The sequence below is a fragment of the Pan paniscus genome, chromosome 1 (assembly GCF_029289425.2).
Source record: "Pan paniscus chromosome 1, NHGRI_mPanPan1-v2.0_pri, whole genome shotgun sequence".
Lineage (NCBI taxonomy): Eukaryota > Metazoa > Chordata > Mammalia > Primates > Hominidae > Pan > Pan paniscus.
In genome coordinates this window covers 18,945,994-18,959,380 of record NC_073249.2, presented here as the reverse complement: position 1 = coordinate 18,959,380, position 13,387 = coordinate 18,945,994, and the positions used below count along the sequence as shown (strand labels likewise).

The following is a 13,387-nucleotide window of genomic DNA, read 5'->3' as shown; positions in this document are numbered from 1 at the left end:
CCTTCTTTTTTGGCTTTGTTTTGGTTTTCATTGAGTTCTGTCCAAACATCGAATATTTTTAAGCTGTGAGGAATGGGGGTGTCGGGAGGAAGTGGCCAGTCTCTTGTCAACACCCTGTTTCTTTTCCTGGCTGGCAGGTTTCGATTGGAACTTGGTATTCAAGTGGGATTACATGACGCCTGAGCAGAGAAGGTCCCGGCAGGGGAACCCAGTCGCCCCTATAAAGTAAGTGCCAGCATCCTTCAGGGTGCCCCTCCCAGATGAGACCCCAGGTTCCAGCTTCTTTGCTGGGCCCGCGTCACCTGGATACCCAGTGGGGGCTGTTCACCTTCTGCCCTCCGGTTTCCCCTCGTCTTAGCTCAAAGATGAGCACCTTCCACCAGGTCATAGAATAAAATCTTGGAGATTTCTTTTCCACAGTTGAAGTCTCACATAGGTTTATAAGGCCTATCTGCTAGGTCTGTGCATTCCTGTATGTTGATAATGTAGAGCGTTTCTGTAGCAGAGCAGGATCTCCGAGCTGACCCCAGGCCCAGGAAAAGGGGCTTGGTGGGCAGCAGGAGGCTTACTGCTGCCACTGCCCAGCAGGCCTTTGCTCTCCTGCAGAGGAAGGAGCTCATGCTCATGAAGCCCATGCTTTAAGATTCCCAGGCCGGGCAGTGGGCTTTCTGGTTGAGAGTCAGGATGCCTTCTCTAGCTGGGGAGAGAAGGGGGCCACCTCTTCCAAGTTGGCACACGGTTAAGTGAGATAGCATTCACAGAGTACTTAGCGCTGAAATATATTTGCTGACATTTAGCCAACATCTGCAATGTGCCATAGACCTTCCCAGCACTTTACAGTGAATTTGCACAGCATCGCTTCTGGGAACAAAGTAGGGAGCTCAGCGTACATCTGTTGTCAACCCCTTCCTGGGATGATGAAGTGAGGAGCATGGTGGGTTCCCTTGTAGGAGGTGGAGTCTCATCTATGATAGTGATAATGAGAGCTGGTGCTGTGGAGCATTTCCTAAGCGTGCTCAGGGCTTTATGCCCATGATTTTTTGCAATCCTCATAGCTACCCTATAAGGAAACTGACACACAGAAAGGCCGAGTTCTTTGCCTATGGCAGCATGTCAGTGAGTAGTGATCCAGCCCCAGCAGTTGCTCCCGCATAGGGGAGGCTCAGTCCAGCCCCTGGCACTGTGGGAACATCCAGGCAGGGACAGTGGGGGAGGCATTTGAAGGCAGCAGTGGTGAAGCAGAGAGAGTGGCATGCTGGGCACTGAGCAGAAAACAGTGGCGGTGTGGCTGTTCTGAAGATCAGCTTATTGTTAGGGAATCAAGGCTTGGCCTTGGCACAAGGGTGCTGGCAATCTAACCTTGACTTTGCCCTCTCCTCCCTCCCCCCTCTTCTTTCTGCCTCTTTAGAACCCCCATGATTGCTGGTGGGCTGTTTGTGATGGATAAGTTCTATTTTGAAGAACTGGGGAAGTACGACATGATGATGGATGTGTGGGGAGGAGAGAACCTAGGTATGTACAAGCCTCAAATCTCAGGACAGAGAAGTGCCTCAGCTCTGCAAAAGGCAGGGTGCCAATTGGAAAAAAAATTTTAAAGTCTTCAGAGTGACCATTCACTGGGCTTAATCGATCCTTGCAAACACATACGTAACACCCCTTTTGCTCTTGAAAGTCTCATGAGTTGGGCATTAAAATGTGCCTCCCTAAGTTAGAGTGGAGGATGCCAGAATACGGATAAAGTCTTTGAAGGGAAATGCAAACTCTTTCAAGGCGTCTGAACCCAAGTGTTTGGAATGTTGCAGGCTTGCAAAAACAGAGGGAAACAGTCCAGGAGCTCAGATTCATGCTGAGTGGTGGAGAGTGGAAAATGAACCCCGGCGAGGCTGGTGGGATTGATTGAATTGAAATCATGAAAATCCGATGGGGCAGGGAGGCCTTGGCACTTAATCCCTTCTCGACTACCTTTGTGAATGGTTCTCATTTGTTTTTCTGTTTGTTTGTTTTTTGTTTTTAAATACCCCATGCAAATTATTTTTACCCAGGTTTAGGCACAGCAAAATTTTACACATTGTGGTCTATATTGGTAGCCTTATATTTACTGCATAAAAGATGAAAAGATGTGTTTTGTTTGTTTAGGGTTTGGAGTGGGGGAGATCTTTTTTGCTTGTTTCAATTAAGCCTTTTGTTTCAAATGCTTGACATTCTGAGCGAATTCTCCTGGGCTGCTGAGTGTTGTTAACTTACATTCGTCCTTGGGTGAGTGTACCCTGGAGGACAGGGGAGAAGGAAAGAGGGAAAAATGAGGCCACTCATTTTTAATAGTTTTGAGACTTTGAAAGTTTTTGTTACTTTAAAAGAAAAGACTAGCCTAGCCTATTATTTTTCCATTGTTTTATGATGTTGAAGTCAGTGATACCATCTCATCTTTGAGGATTTCTCTGCCTTGGTTTGATGTTGAAAGCTTCTTTAGGCTCGATTACTATACTGTGCGGGTGGAGAGACCGTGAGTCAAACTCCTTTTGGGTTGTTTTTAAAAAATGATACATTAACCTCTAGGGAAAGCTTGGGTTGAAGTCACTTGAGTACAAAAGGCTTCAGAATTGTTAACCCTCTAAAGAGAGTTCTGTCACCCTGTTCCATGGGTATCCCCTAATGGTTTAGTGGAAATCCAGCAGGCCAGGGTCGCCCAGTAGGGCAGCGTATCGTGTAGGTGGCCATTTCTCAAAAACAGTGTGGTTTTCAGAAGTTTGCATACTATTAGCTGAAATGAGACATCAGCCAGCATTTTGTGTCATCGTGTAGGAAGAGTGTTGATTTACATATCTAAGGAGGCATTCACCCAGAGATTGGGGGCAAGATTTGTTGTAAGGAGCTGCTTTATTGTGGTTTGGTGTTTGTATTTATTATGTAGCTGTGCCTAGGAGGTTCCAGGGTCTGAGCAGTTCAGGTTGGGGTGAAGATGAACCCTGCAAGCAGGAGCACATCTCTGCCCAGGATGGAGCATCTGTCCCTCCGTGAGGGGCTCTCCTGGGTTATGCCGAGGACTTGTACTCCCAGTGAGGTTTGGAGGGCTCAAGAGCTTCACGTGAGAAGGCCATGCCATGAGCCTTTCTCCTTAGCACTGCCCTAGCTTCTGCTTCTGGGGGCCGTGCACACTACTAGCCATTGCCAACCTGAGGGGCCTCTGTGGGTGTGCATTGGGAGAGGTGTGTGGTGCGGAGAGGCCCGAGTAAGATCCAAAACCACTTCCTCAACGTGTGCCCCGCTGGAATGACCAGAGCTTCCCATTTTCCTAATCATGTAAGTCCTTATGTCATTTAAGCAATTAAAATGGAGGACCAAGAACCTAACCCTTAACTCTAACAATGGGGGTAAGGCTCCTTGGGGGCATCATCTATGTTTCTCTACATCCCTGTCGTGCAAGGATGATGCTAAGTACTTCCAGGGAATCATCTGTTTGTGCTTTCTTAACGGAGTGTGGTCTGCAGAGGTCATGGCACCTTGCCCAGGGTCTCAGAACCAAGATGTAAACACTAACTGCCTAATTAAAAAGCCATTGAGTTTTACTGAGTAATTATCCTCAAAGTTATAGAGTTCAAATGAAATCAACGCTGAAGATACTGTAGTTATACTTAGCCTTGAAAATCTCCCACAAAAGCCCTGGAAGGATCCCCTCTTGTTGGCTTAACAGATTCCCCATAGAGAAGCCAAGGGGATTTCCTAGCCCCTGATTCTAAATCTTGTGGTGAGGCAAATGGATATTTAAATTTTATTTTCTGAAATAGAGACAACTTCTTTTTTTTTTTTTTTTTTTTTGCGATGGAGTCTCGCTCTGTCACCAGGCTGGAGTGCAGTGGCACATTCTTGGCTCACCGCAACGTTCGCCTCCCGTGTTCAAGTGATTCTCCTGCCCCAGCCTCCCAAGTAACTGGGATTACAGGCATGTGCCACCATGCCCGGCTAATTTTTTGTATTTTTAGTAGAGACAGGGTTTCTCCATGTTGGTCAGGCTGGTCTCAAACTCCCAACCTCAGGTGATCCGCCTGCCTCGGCCTCCCAAAGTGTTGGGATTACAGGCATGAGCCACTGCGCCCAGCCGACAACTTCTTAGGTTGTGTTGGGAACTGTAAAAAGTAAAGTCAGAAACTTTCACTGCTTATGCTTATGTGATTGTAACCATACATTTTCTATTACTACAAGAGAGTTGCTTATTAAAGCCCCGTAACAGCTGCATGGATCACCCATTCCTAGTGAGTGAGGCATTAGTTTGCTGGACCCAAGTAGAAACTCATGGTGTTCTGACCCCTGTGTTGTATTTCCTGCCATGTGCCTGGCATTCTGGGCACCCGTTGCCATAACTAGGTTGACTGCCTGCAGGAGTTGCCATCAACTCACTGTATGGTCTGTGATGGACCCACCCTATTTCTGATCAATCTGCATTGGTGACAGTGACTGCACACTCTGTAGATATTATATGTGTATATTTTTACTTCTTTTAATTTGTTAATTGACAGATAATTGTGCATATTCATGGGATACATAGTGATGTTTTAATACGTATAATGTATGGTGATCAGATCAAGGAAATTAGCATATCCATCATCTCAAACATGTAGCATGTCTTTGTGTTGGGAACATTCAGTATCCTCCTCCTGGTTATTTGAAACTATGTATATATTGTGGGTCCCTAGAGTCACCCTACAAGGCTGTAGAATACAAGCAAGATCCCTCTTCTCTAGCTGTAATTTTGTATCCTTGAAAAAATCCCTACTCCTTCCTTCCCAGCCTTTACTATCCTCCGTTATACTTTTTACTTCTATGAGATCAGTGTTTTTTAGCTTCCATGTATGGGTGAAAACATGGTATTCAACTTTCTGTTCTTACTTCACTTAATTTCCTGGGAATACTATCCAGCCAGAAAAAAAAATGAAGTCCTGTCATTCACAGTAACTCTGTTGATTCTTGTCCTGCCTCCCTAACATGTTCTTAGGGATCTTAGATAATACAGAGTAAAATTCCCTTTTGTATTATACAAACCTTGTAAAGAAAAACTGTTTTTTGCCTTTCAGAAAATTCTTAGTTTTTCTGTTGAATCTGTTTCTTGCATTCAGTCGGACCCCTGACTCAGACTCCAGTCACTCACCTAGTCAGTGGTGATAAGGGCAGGTACCTGGTTGGAAGGTACCTGTGTGTCACAAAAGGTGCACCAGTCAGTCTAAGCTTCGACTAAGTTCCAATGCCCAGGGCAGTCTGTGTGTTTAAGTAGGTGTGGGTAGTGCCTAGACCTACACATCTCATTCCTCCTGCCAGTCAGTTCTGTGTTGAAGCAAGTCAACAGCAGCCTTCCCCAGGGAGCATTCCTACCTGGGCCAGCTGGTTACTGACTGGTCCAAGCCTGTGAGCAGCGTGCAGATATCAATCAGTTACTTGACTGTCCTTGGTCACTACCATAGTCCATAAGGCAGTCCCTAAGGCCATAGTCTGTAAGTCCAAACTCTGCCTGGAGACTTGAGCCTGCTAATACACAGGGACTTGTATTTAATAAACTTTTCCATTTGAGGGAAGGGATTATTTTTCCCTGGATGAGAAAAGCCAAGATGCATCCTGGGGTTCAGTCTGTTAAAAATAAGTTTTAGAGAAAGATGGCATATATGGTTGTCTAGAATATGTAACAATACAGCTTAATTATACATATTTATATACCTTCAGTGTTGCCTTTTCCCACGGTGTTGATAGGAAGCAAGTGCAAATGATCATGAGCCAGCTAGTGAAGAATTCAGCACAAGTGTTTTGTCACTCAGTAGTTATGATGATATTGGGGTATACATGATCATATGCCAGGAGGCCTTTATATTTACAGTAGACCAAGAAGCATTCTTGTCTCAAGGTGTCTACTCCACCTCTGAAAAATATTTCCCCGTGAACATGTTTTCTTGATTGTATTGTGGTCCAGAGATCCAAGTGTGTCAAATGTCTCTCCTTTAGAGAGTTCTGCATCAGGTTCTGGAAAGAGGAAGGTCCTTATCAGATCTCCTTCAGCAGCAGAGGGCATGGGAGCCCCATGATGGGGTGGTCGGGGGGCCTCTGTACCTGCTTGGTGTGTCTGCTGTTGCAGAGGTGTGTCCCAGGCTCTGTCAGTCACCCGTGTCTTGTTCATCGTCTCAGAGATCTCGTTCCGCGTGTGGCAGTGTGGTGGCAGCCTGGAGATCATCCCGTGCAGCCGTGTGGGACACGTGTTCCGGAAGCAGCACCCCTACACGTTCCCGGGTGGCAGTGGCACTGTCTTTGCCCGGTAAGTAGTGAAAGGCTGAGCGGGGTCCAAAACATTGATGACTACCCTGAAAGCAGGACCTGACCTTGGGCTGTTTGAGGACAGATGTCCTTCAGTGGGTGTGGTGCATTTATACAATGGAATACCACTTAGCAATTGAAAGGCACATTCCACAGATGCAGGATACAACCTGGGCGCCTTTCCAGGGCATGATGCTGAGTGAGAGAAGCAGTTACATACATGATTCCACTCATGTCACAGCCTCATAAAAACACAGCTTTAGGGATGGGGCCAGACCAGTGGTGGCCAGGAGCTGGGATGGCAGGGAAGCGGGGAGTGTGACTGCAGAGGGGCAGCACTAGGGATGTTTGGAGGAGGGACAGAGCTGTTCTGTCTCCTGGTTGTGGTGGTAGTTGGACAAATCTTCATGAGTGTGAAGGCTCTTAGAACTGTACACCACCCCCAAAAATGTTATGGGAAAATTTTTTAAAGAAGGAAGTTCATTTTATAACCATTCAAGGTGCAATTAAAAGCAACATTGTCTTAGTCCATTTTATGCGTCTCTAACCAAATACCACAGACTGGGTAATTTAAAATGAACAGAAATTTATCTACTCATAGTTCTGGAGGCTGAGAAGTCCAAGATCAAGGTGCTGGTGTCTGGCAAGGGTCTTCTTGATGTGTCATCACATGGTGGGAGGGCAAAGAGAGGGCAGGAAAGAGCAAGAGGGGGCCAAATTCTCCATTTTATAATAGCATCAATCCCACCCATGAGAGTGGAGCCCTCATGGCATAGTCACTTCTTAAAGGTCACCTCTTAAAGGCCTCACCTCGGCTGGGCATGGTGGCTCATGTCTGTAATCCCAGCATTGCGGGAGGCCGAGATGGGCAGATCACCTGAGGTCAGGAGTTTGAGACCAGCCTGGCCAACATGGAAACCCCATCTCTACTAAAAATATAAAAATTAACCAGGCATAGTGCCGGGCGCCTATAATCCCAGCTACTCGGGAGGCTGAGGCAGGAAAATCGCTTGAACTCAGGAGGCGGAGTTTGCAGTGGGCCAAGATCGTGCCTCTGCACTCCAACCTGGGCAACAGAGCGAGACTCTGTCTCAAAAAAAAAAAAAAGCCTCACCTTTTAATACTGTTACAATGGCAATTAAAGTTTAACATGAGTTTTGGAGGGAACAAACATTCAAACCATAGCAAATATTAAAGTCAAGCTGTACTAATTGTGTATACCACAAGACATTGTGACACAGTCACGATTCTTGATGGAGAGTAGATATATTTTAGTAAACATGAAGATGCCAACGGAAGGGCTTTCCGAAAGTAAAATAGCAAATAGCCGTTCTATCAAGCCAAGTGTCCTTCTAGGGAATTCTCTTACATGCTAAAGATAGAACAGCGTACAAGCCAGATCTCAGGGAGATTGCCTTCTCTTGAGTGTAGACAGCAAAACACACAGCTAAATAAGGTATTTTCAAATAGTAATCAATGCTGTGAAGAAGATAAAATGCAGTCATGTGGTCAGGCATGATTAGGACAAGCAGTAGGAGAGGTTTTCATGGTCAAGAGAACCTTTGAGGAGGTGTTAGGTGAGTTCAGACTTGAAAGGTGGGAGGAGGTCCCTCTGGGACCCCAAGGAATCAGACTACCTGCAGGAGGAGCAGATCCAGGCTGCTGAGGTGCATTTGGCATATCAGCCAAATGGAAGCCAAGGGGAGCTGGAACCTAGAGAGTAAGGGGACAGTGCACAGGGGCAGAAGAGCTAGACAGGCCCGGGCCATGCACCTTTGCAGGTCATGGGAAACGTTGGATGTTATTTGATTCTGGAGGAAAACACTGGGGCTTTTCAGCAGTGCCTGATGTCTGTTTTATGCTTTGGAAAGGTCCGTGTGGTTGCTGGGCAGAGGGTGGCCAGGAGGTGACCCTATGGTGAAACAATGGTATGAGTGCCCCCTCCACTCTTGGAGCCAGAAGCAAGGGTCCTGTGAGCACTGTTGCAGTAGCCCAGGCCAGAGATGTGATACAGTCATGCACCTGTAACAGCGTTTTGGTCGGTGACAGTAGTCCCGTAAGATTATAGTACCGTGTGTTTACTCTACCTTTTCTATGTTTAGATAGAAATACTTACATTTAGATAGAAATACTTACCATTGTGTTACAGTTTCCTCCAGTGTTCAGGACAGTCACGTGCTCTACACGTTTGTAGCCTAGAAGCAATAGGCTGTACCATGTAGCCTAGGTGTATATTAAGGATACACCATCTAGGTTTGTGTAAATGTACTCTATGATGTTCGCACAACGACAACATCGCCTAAGGATGCATTTTTCAGGTTGTATCCCTCTCATTAAGCAGCACCTGGCTGTACCTGGAGCAGGTGTGTAGCAGTGGAGATGGGGTGAGATCCAGCTCCATGGCGAAGCAGGCAGTTGTTTGCTAATAGGGCGGCAGAGAGAAGGGAGGTAGAGCAGGGAATTAATTTAGGGTGATGCCCAGGAGCTTTGTTACACAACTGCGCTGGCGTGCTGCCCCTACAGAAATAGGGAAAGCCTTGGGGTGGGTGTGGGTGTGGGGATTGCTAGCTTATCTTTTGTCTAGTTTTTTTCTTGAGACAGAGTCTTGCTCTGTTGCCCAGGCTGGAGTGCAAAGGTGCGATCTTGGCTCACTGCAACCTCCACTTCCCAGGTTCAAGAGATTCTCCTGTCTCAGCCTCCCAAGTAGCTGGGCTTACAGGCATGTGCCACCATGCCCGGCTAATTTTTGTATTTTTAGTAGAGACAGGGTTTCACCATGTTGGCCAGGCTGGTCTCAAACTCCTGACCTCAGGTGATCTGCCCACCTTGGCCTCCCAAAGTGCTGGGATTACAGGCGTGAGCCACCATGCCCAGCCATTTTTAAACTTTTTGGTTTTTTTTCTTTTTTGAGACGGAGTTTCGATCTCGTTGCCCACACTGGAGTGCAGTGGCGCGATCTCAGCTCACCACAGCCTCCACCTCCCGGATTCAAGCGATTCTCCTGCCTCAGCCTCCTGAGTAGCAGGGATTACAGGCATGCACCACCACACCCAGCTGATTTTGTATTTTTAGTAGTAGGTTTCTCCATGTTGGCCAAACTGGTCTTGAACTCCTGACCTCAAATGATCCGCCCGCCTCAGCCTCCCAAAGTGCTGGGATTATAGACGTGAGCCACTGTGCCTGGCCATTTTTAAACTTCTTAAAAGTACAGATTATACAATACACCTATTATACAGAAGTCAGATTTTTCACATAGGGAATCTGATTTCTGAGAAAACTTTAATAGAAGCCAAAATAACAAATAATGCTTCTGACCAAATTATCTTCTCTCAAAAACTATGTTTCTTCACAAATGTTGAAACTTCATTTTTGTTCTTTACTAAAACAAAAATATGATCTTGTACAATAAGCTTTACAAAATCAAACAAAAATGTGGACATATGTGCTTTTTCCTGGGGCAGCATGAGATTCTTTATATAGACATATCAGATGCCCCACACCAAAGCCATTGATACCTACCAGCAAACAGTGAGATTTCAGAAAACAGTATGTTAAAGTACTCAAGACATTGCACTCTTTGTTAGAAGAGAAACATTTTCAAATTGTATTTCACAGCCCAGGAGCCTGTATTCTCGAGATTTGGAAAAGAAGCTGATCCAGGGTTTCATTATTTTGGGGCAGCATGAATCTGATTAAAAAGCCCTGCTGTTGACCTTCAGCCAGGCTGCTCTTTACCTCAGTTGACTCATCTGAAAGATAAAGAAGTGGAATTATATCACTGTATTTCTGAGGTCTCTTTCCAGCTGCAGGTTCTCTTAATCTCCTATACAGGTTGAATATCTTTTATCCAAAATGCTTGAGACAAGAAATATTTTGGATTTTTGACTTTTTCAGGATATGGAATATTTATATGTACTACCTAATGAGATATCTTGGGGCTGGGACCTAAGTCAAAGTACAAAATTTGTTTGTTTTATATAGACCTTATACACATAGCCTGAAGTTAATTTAATACAATACTTTTCATAATTTTGTGCATGAAACAAAGTTTGTGTACATTAAACCATCAGAAAGCAAAGGCGTCACTGTGACCGCCCACTGGATTCACCTTGCCCGCTGCCCAGATGGAGCTGACTTACCAAGATGGGAATTGCAATAGAGAAAGAGTTTAGTTCACACAGAGCTGGCTAAGTGGGAGACTGGAATTTTATTACTTAAGTCAATCTCCCCCAAAATTCAGAGGCTAGGGTTTTTCAAGGATAATCTGGAGGGAGCTGGGGACTAGGGAGTGGCTGCTGCTGATTGGATGAGGTGCAATCATAGGGGTGTGGAAAATGGTCCTTGTGCCTGCCGAGTCTGCTTCTGCATGGATGGGTCCACAGGACAAGCTGGAGATCTGGATGGAGTCATCAGAAGTGCAGAAGCCTGAAAAGACATTACAAAAGGCCAATCTTACGTTCTGCAATGGTGATGTTATCTGCAGGAGTAATTGGGGAAGTTGCAAATCTGTGACTGATTTGTTAGTCCAACAAAGGCAGTCTGGTACCCAGACAAAAAGAGGGTTTGTTTGGGGAAAGGGCTGTTACCATCTTTGTTTTAAAGTTAAACTATAAACTAAGTTTCTCCCAAAGTTAGTTCTGCCTATGCCCGGGAGTGAACAAGGGCAGTTTAGACGTTAGAAGTTAGATGGAGTCAGTCAGGTCAGATGCCTTAAACTGTCAATTTTGTCATTGTTAAATTTTTTGCAAAGGCGGTTTCGTCACTATCTCATGTTGGTGCTCAAAAAGTTTTGGATGTTAGGGCATTTTGGATTAGTGATGCCCAACTTGTAATAGATGACATTTAATATTTATTTAATACTTATTTAATACTACCTAAATACTTGCAAATACCTGCAAAAACAAGGAGGGCCTGGACAAAAGTGAGTCTCCCTCGGTGCCACTGTATCTGCAGCACTGAGACTGTTTGGTGTAGATACCAAATAAATACCTGAGTGAACCAATAAATAAATGAATAAAAGGAGCTAGCACTGAGTAGCACATGGAGATCATTCCTTGGGGCTGCCTAGTTATCCTTTTCTATTACGAAGACAGAAAAGAGTTGCTTTGCGTTTAGGAATTTTTAAGTGATTTAGTCACTTCAGAACTTGAGTGATTTGAAAACAGTATGACTGGAGTTGATAAAACCTTTAAATCATTAAGGCTGAAAGGAACCTAGGACATTCTGGAATCAAATCCTTTCATGTCCCTGTTGGGGAAATCCAGGTGCCAGATGTTACAAGTATTTAAGTTAATAACTGGTTAAAAACTGACTAGGCATAGGTTAAGGCATAGGTCACTTAGCAAAACCCCAAAACCCCACTAACAATATTTAGTGGCTCTTCTGAGAAATGATACGTATGATCCAGTATCCCCCAGCACTTTAAGTACTCATTGTTGTATCTGTATATTTTTTAATAGAGAGAAAGTAAAAATCCATCAGTCTCATCACCAAACCAGTTGTGCCATAACACTCTCATAATTTGATGAATTCCTCTGTCAGTATCTATTTCTGTCTCTCTCTCTCGTTTGCTCACTGGCTCTCCTTCTGCCTCTACACACATACCCACTATATGCAATTCTGCAAACTGTTTTATTTTCCCACAAGTCCAGGACATCATTTCTGTCAACATGTAAGATGCACACTCATGTTTTTAGTGGTCACAGAATATTTCATTTGATTCCTTCCTCATATTTAGTCATAAAGTTTCTCTCTCTTTTTTTTCTTTTTTGCCATTATAAACAAAGCAGAAATGAGCATATTTTCACATGTATATTTCATTCCTAGTTGATTGCTGCCTTGAGATAAATTTCTAGAAGTAGAGCTGCTGGGTCAGAGAATAGGTGCATTCATATGTTCTTATCTGTGTTGAATGGCATTATGGATAATAGTCCATATTCTACTTCCTAAAATGAAAAAGTATATATATCACCTTATATGAAAGATATAGGTCCCGTACAGAAATTATTTTAATAGTGGTATCTCAGATCAGTTGAAAGTTTCGCCATTTTACGGAATTATTTTAAAAGGCGAGCATTGCCTCCTTACTGTATTTATTTTGGAAGAACACAGTGCCTTCTCTATGGGGTTCTTAAGGAGGGCTAGCTATAGCCTGAAGTGGGAGTCCACCTTGTAGCCGAGACCAGAATATGGGAGCAAAGAGGTTAGCTGTGTGCTTGCTACTTCATGGATGCTTTAAGATAATTCTAGGCAGGATACGCTGCTGATACCTATGCAGATGATAGCTTTTAATGCATGTCAGACATTCAAGAGTAGCTTGTCCCAGGGGCTTTATTTATGGCAAATCATGGTTCTATGAGATTTAAGCACATGGTTTTCTTTCCTTCTAGAAAAGCCGGCTGGGCGCGGTGGCTCACGCCTGTAATCCCAGCACTTTGGGAAGCTGAGGCGGGTGGATCACAAGGTCAAGAGATCGAGACCATGCTGGCTAATGTGGTGAAACCGTCTCTACTAAAAATACACAAAAATTTTAGCTGGGTGTGGTGGTACATGCCTGTAGTCCCAGCTGCTCAGGAAGCTGAGGCAGGAGAATCGCTTGAACCCGGGAGGCGGAGGTTTCAGTGAGTCGAGATCTCGCCCCTGCACTCCAGCTTGGCGGCAGAGCGAGACTCCATCAAAAAAAAAAAGCTAGTGCAAACATGGCAGTCTTTCAGCTTAGCCCCGCAGAAAAGAAAGTGATTTTCCCAGGAACTCTTATCTTATGTAGTCTGAACTTTTCCTCAAAGCTGTCTGATAGTGTCGTAGCCGTGACGGAGAAGGCCGTGGGGCCTGGAATCTCCTTGCTGTGCTCTGTGGCCCCGGCCCTCTGTGGACGCGTGATGCGAGAGTTTTTAAAGAGTAACTTTCTTTTGTCCTTCTTCATGATATAGACCCCAGTCCCTCCTTTAAAATACCGGCTCGTGCTGTAATTTCCACTTTGCCTTTTGCCCTTTGACCATCTGTGTGACAAGAAAGCCATTCCGATGGTTCAGTAAGCACCCGCTGAGGCTGGCTCCCCTCAGGTCCAGCTCGACGTGCTGGTGGGGACAGCCCACCC

General features: G+C 44.9%; 1 protein-coding gene across 2 annotated transcripts in view; it reads left to right on the top strand.

The window, feature by feature from the left end:
* Nucleotides 1-13,387, top strand: part of GALNT2 (polypeptide N-acetylgalactosaminyltransferase 2) — a 215,361-nt gene that overhangs the window by 182,250 nt on the left and 19,724 nt on the right. For both annotated transcript variants that reach the window (XM_034948729.3, XM_057300480.2), the window contains exons 9-11: nt 138-225; nt 1,409-1,512; nt 6,166-6,292. In XM_034948729.3, coding sequence (XP_034804620.1) covers nt 138-225; nt 1,409-1,512; nt 6,166-6,292 — 319 coding nt within the window. The remainder of the gene's footprint in view (nt 1-137; nt 226-1,408; nt 1,513-6,165; nt 6,293-13,387) is intronic.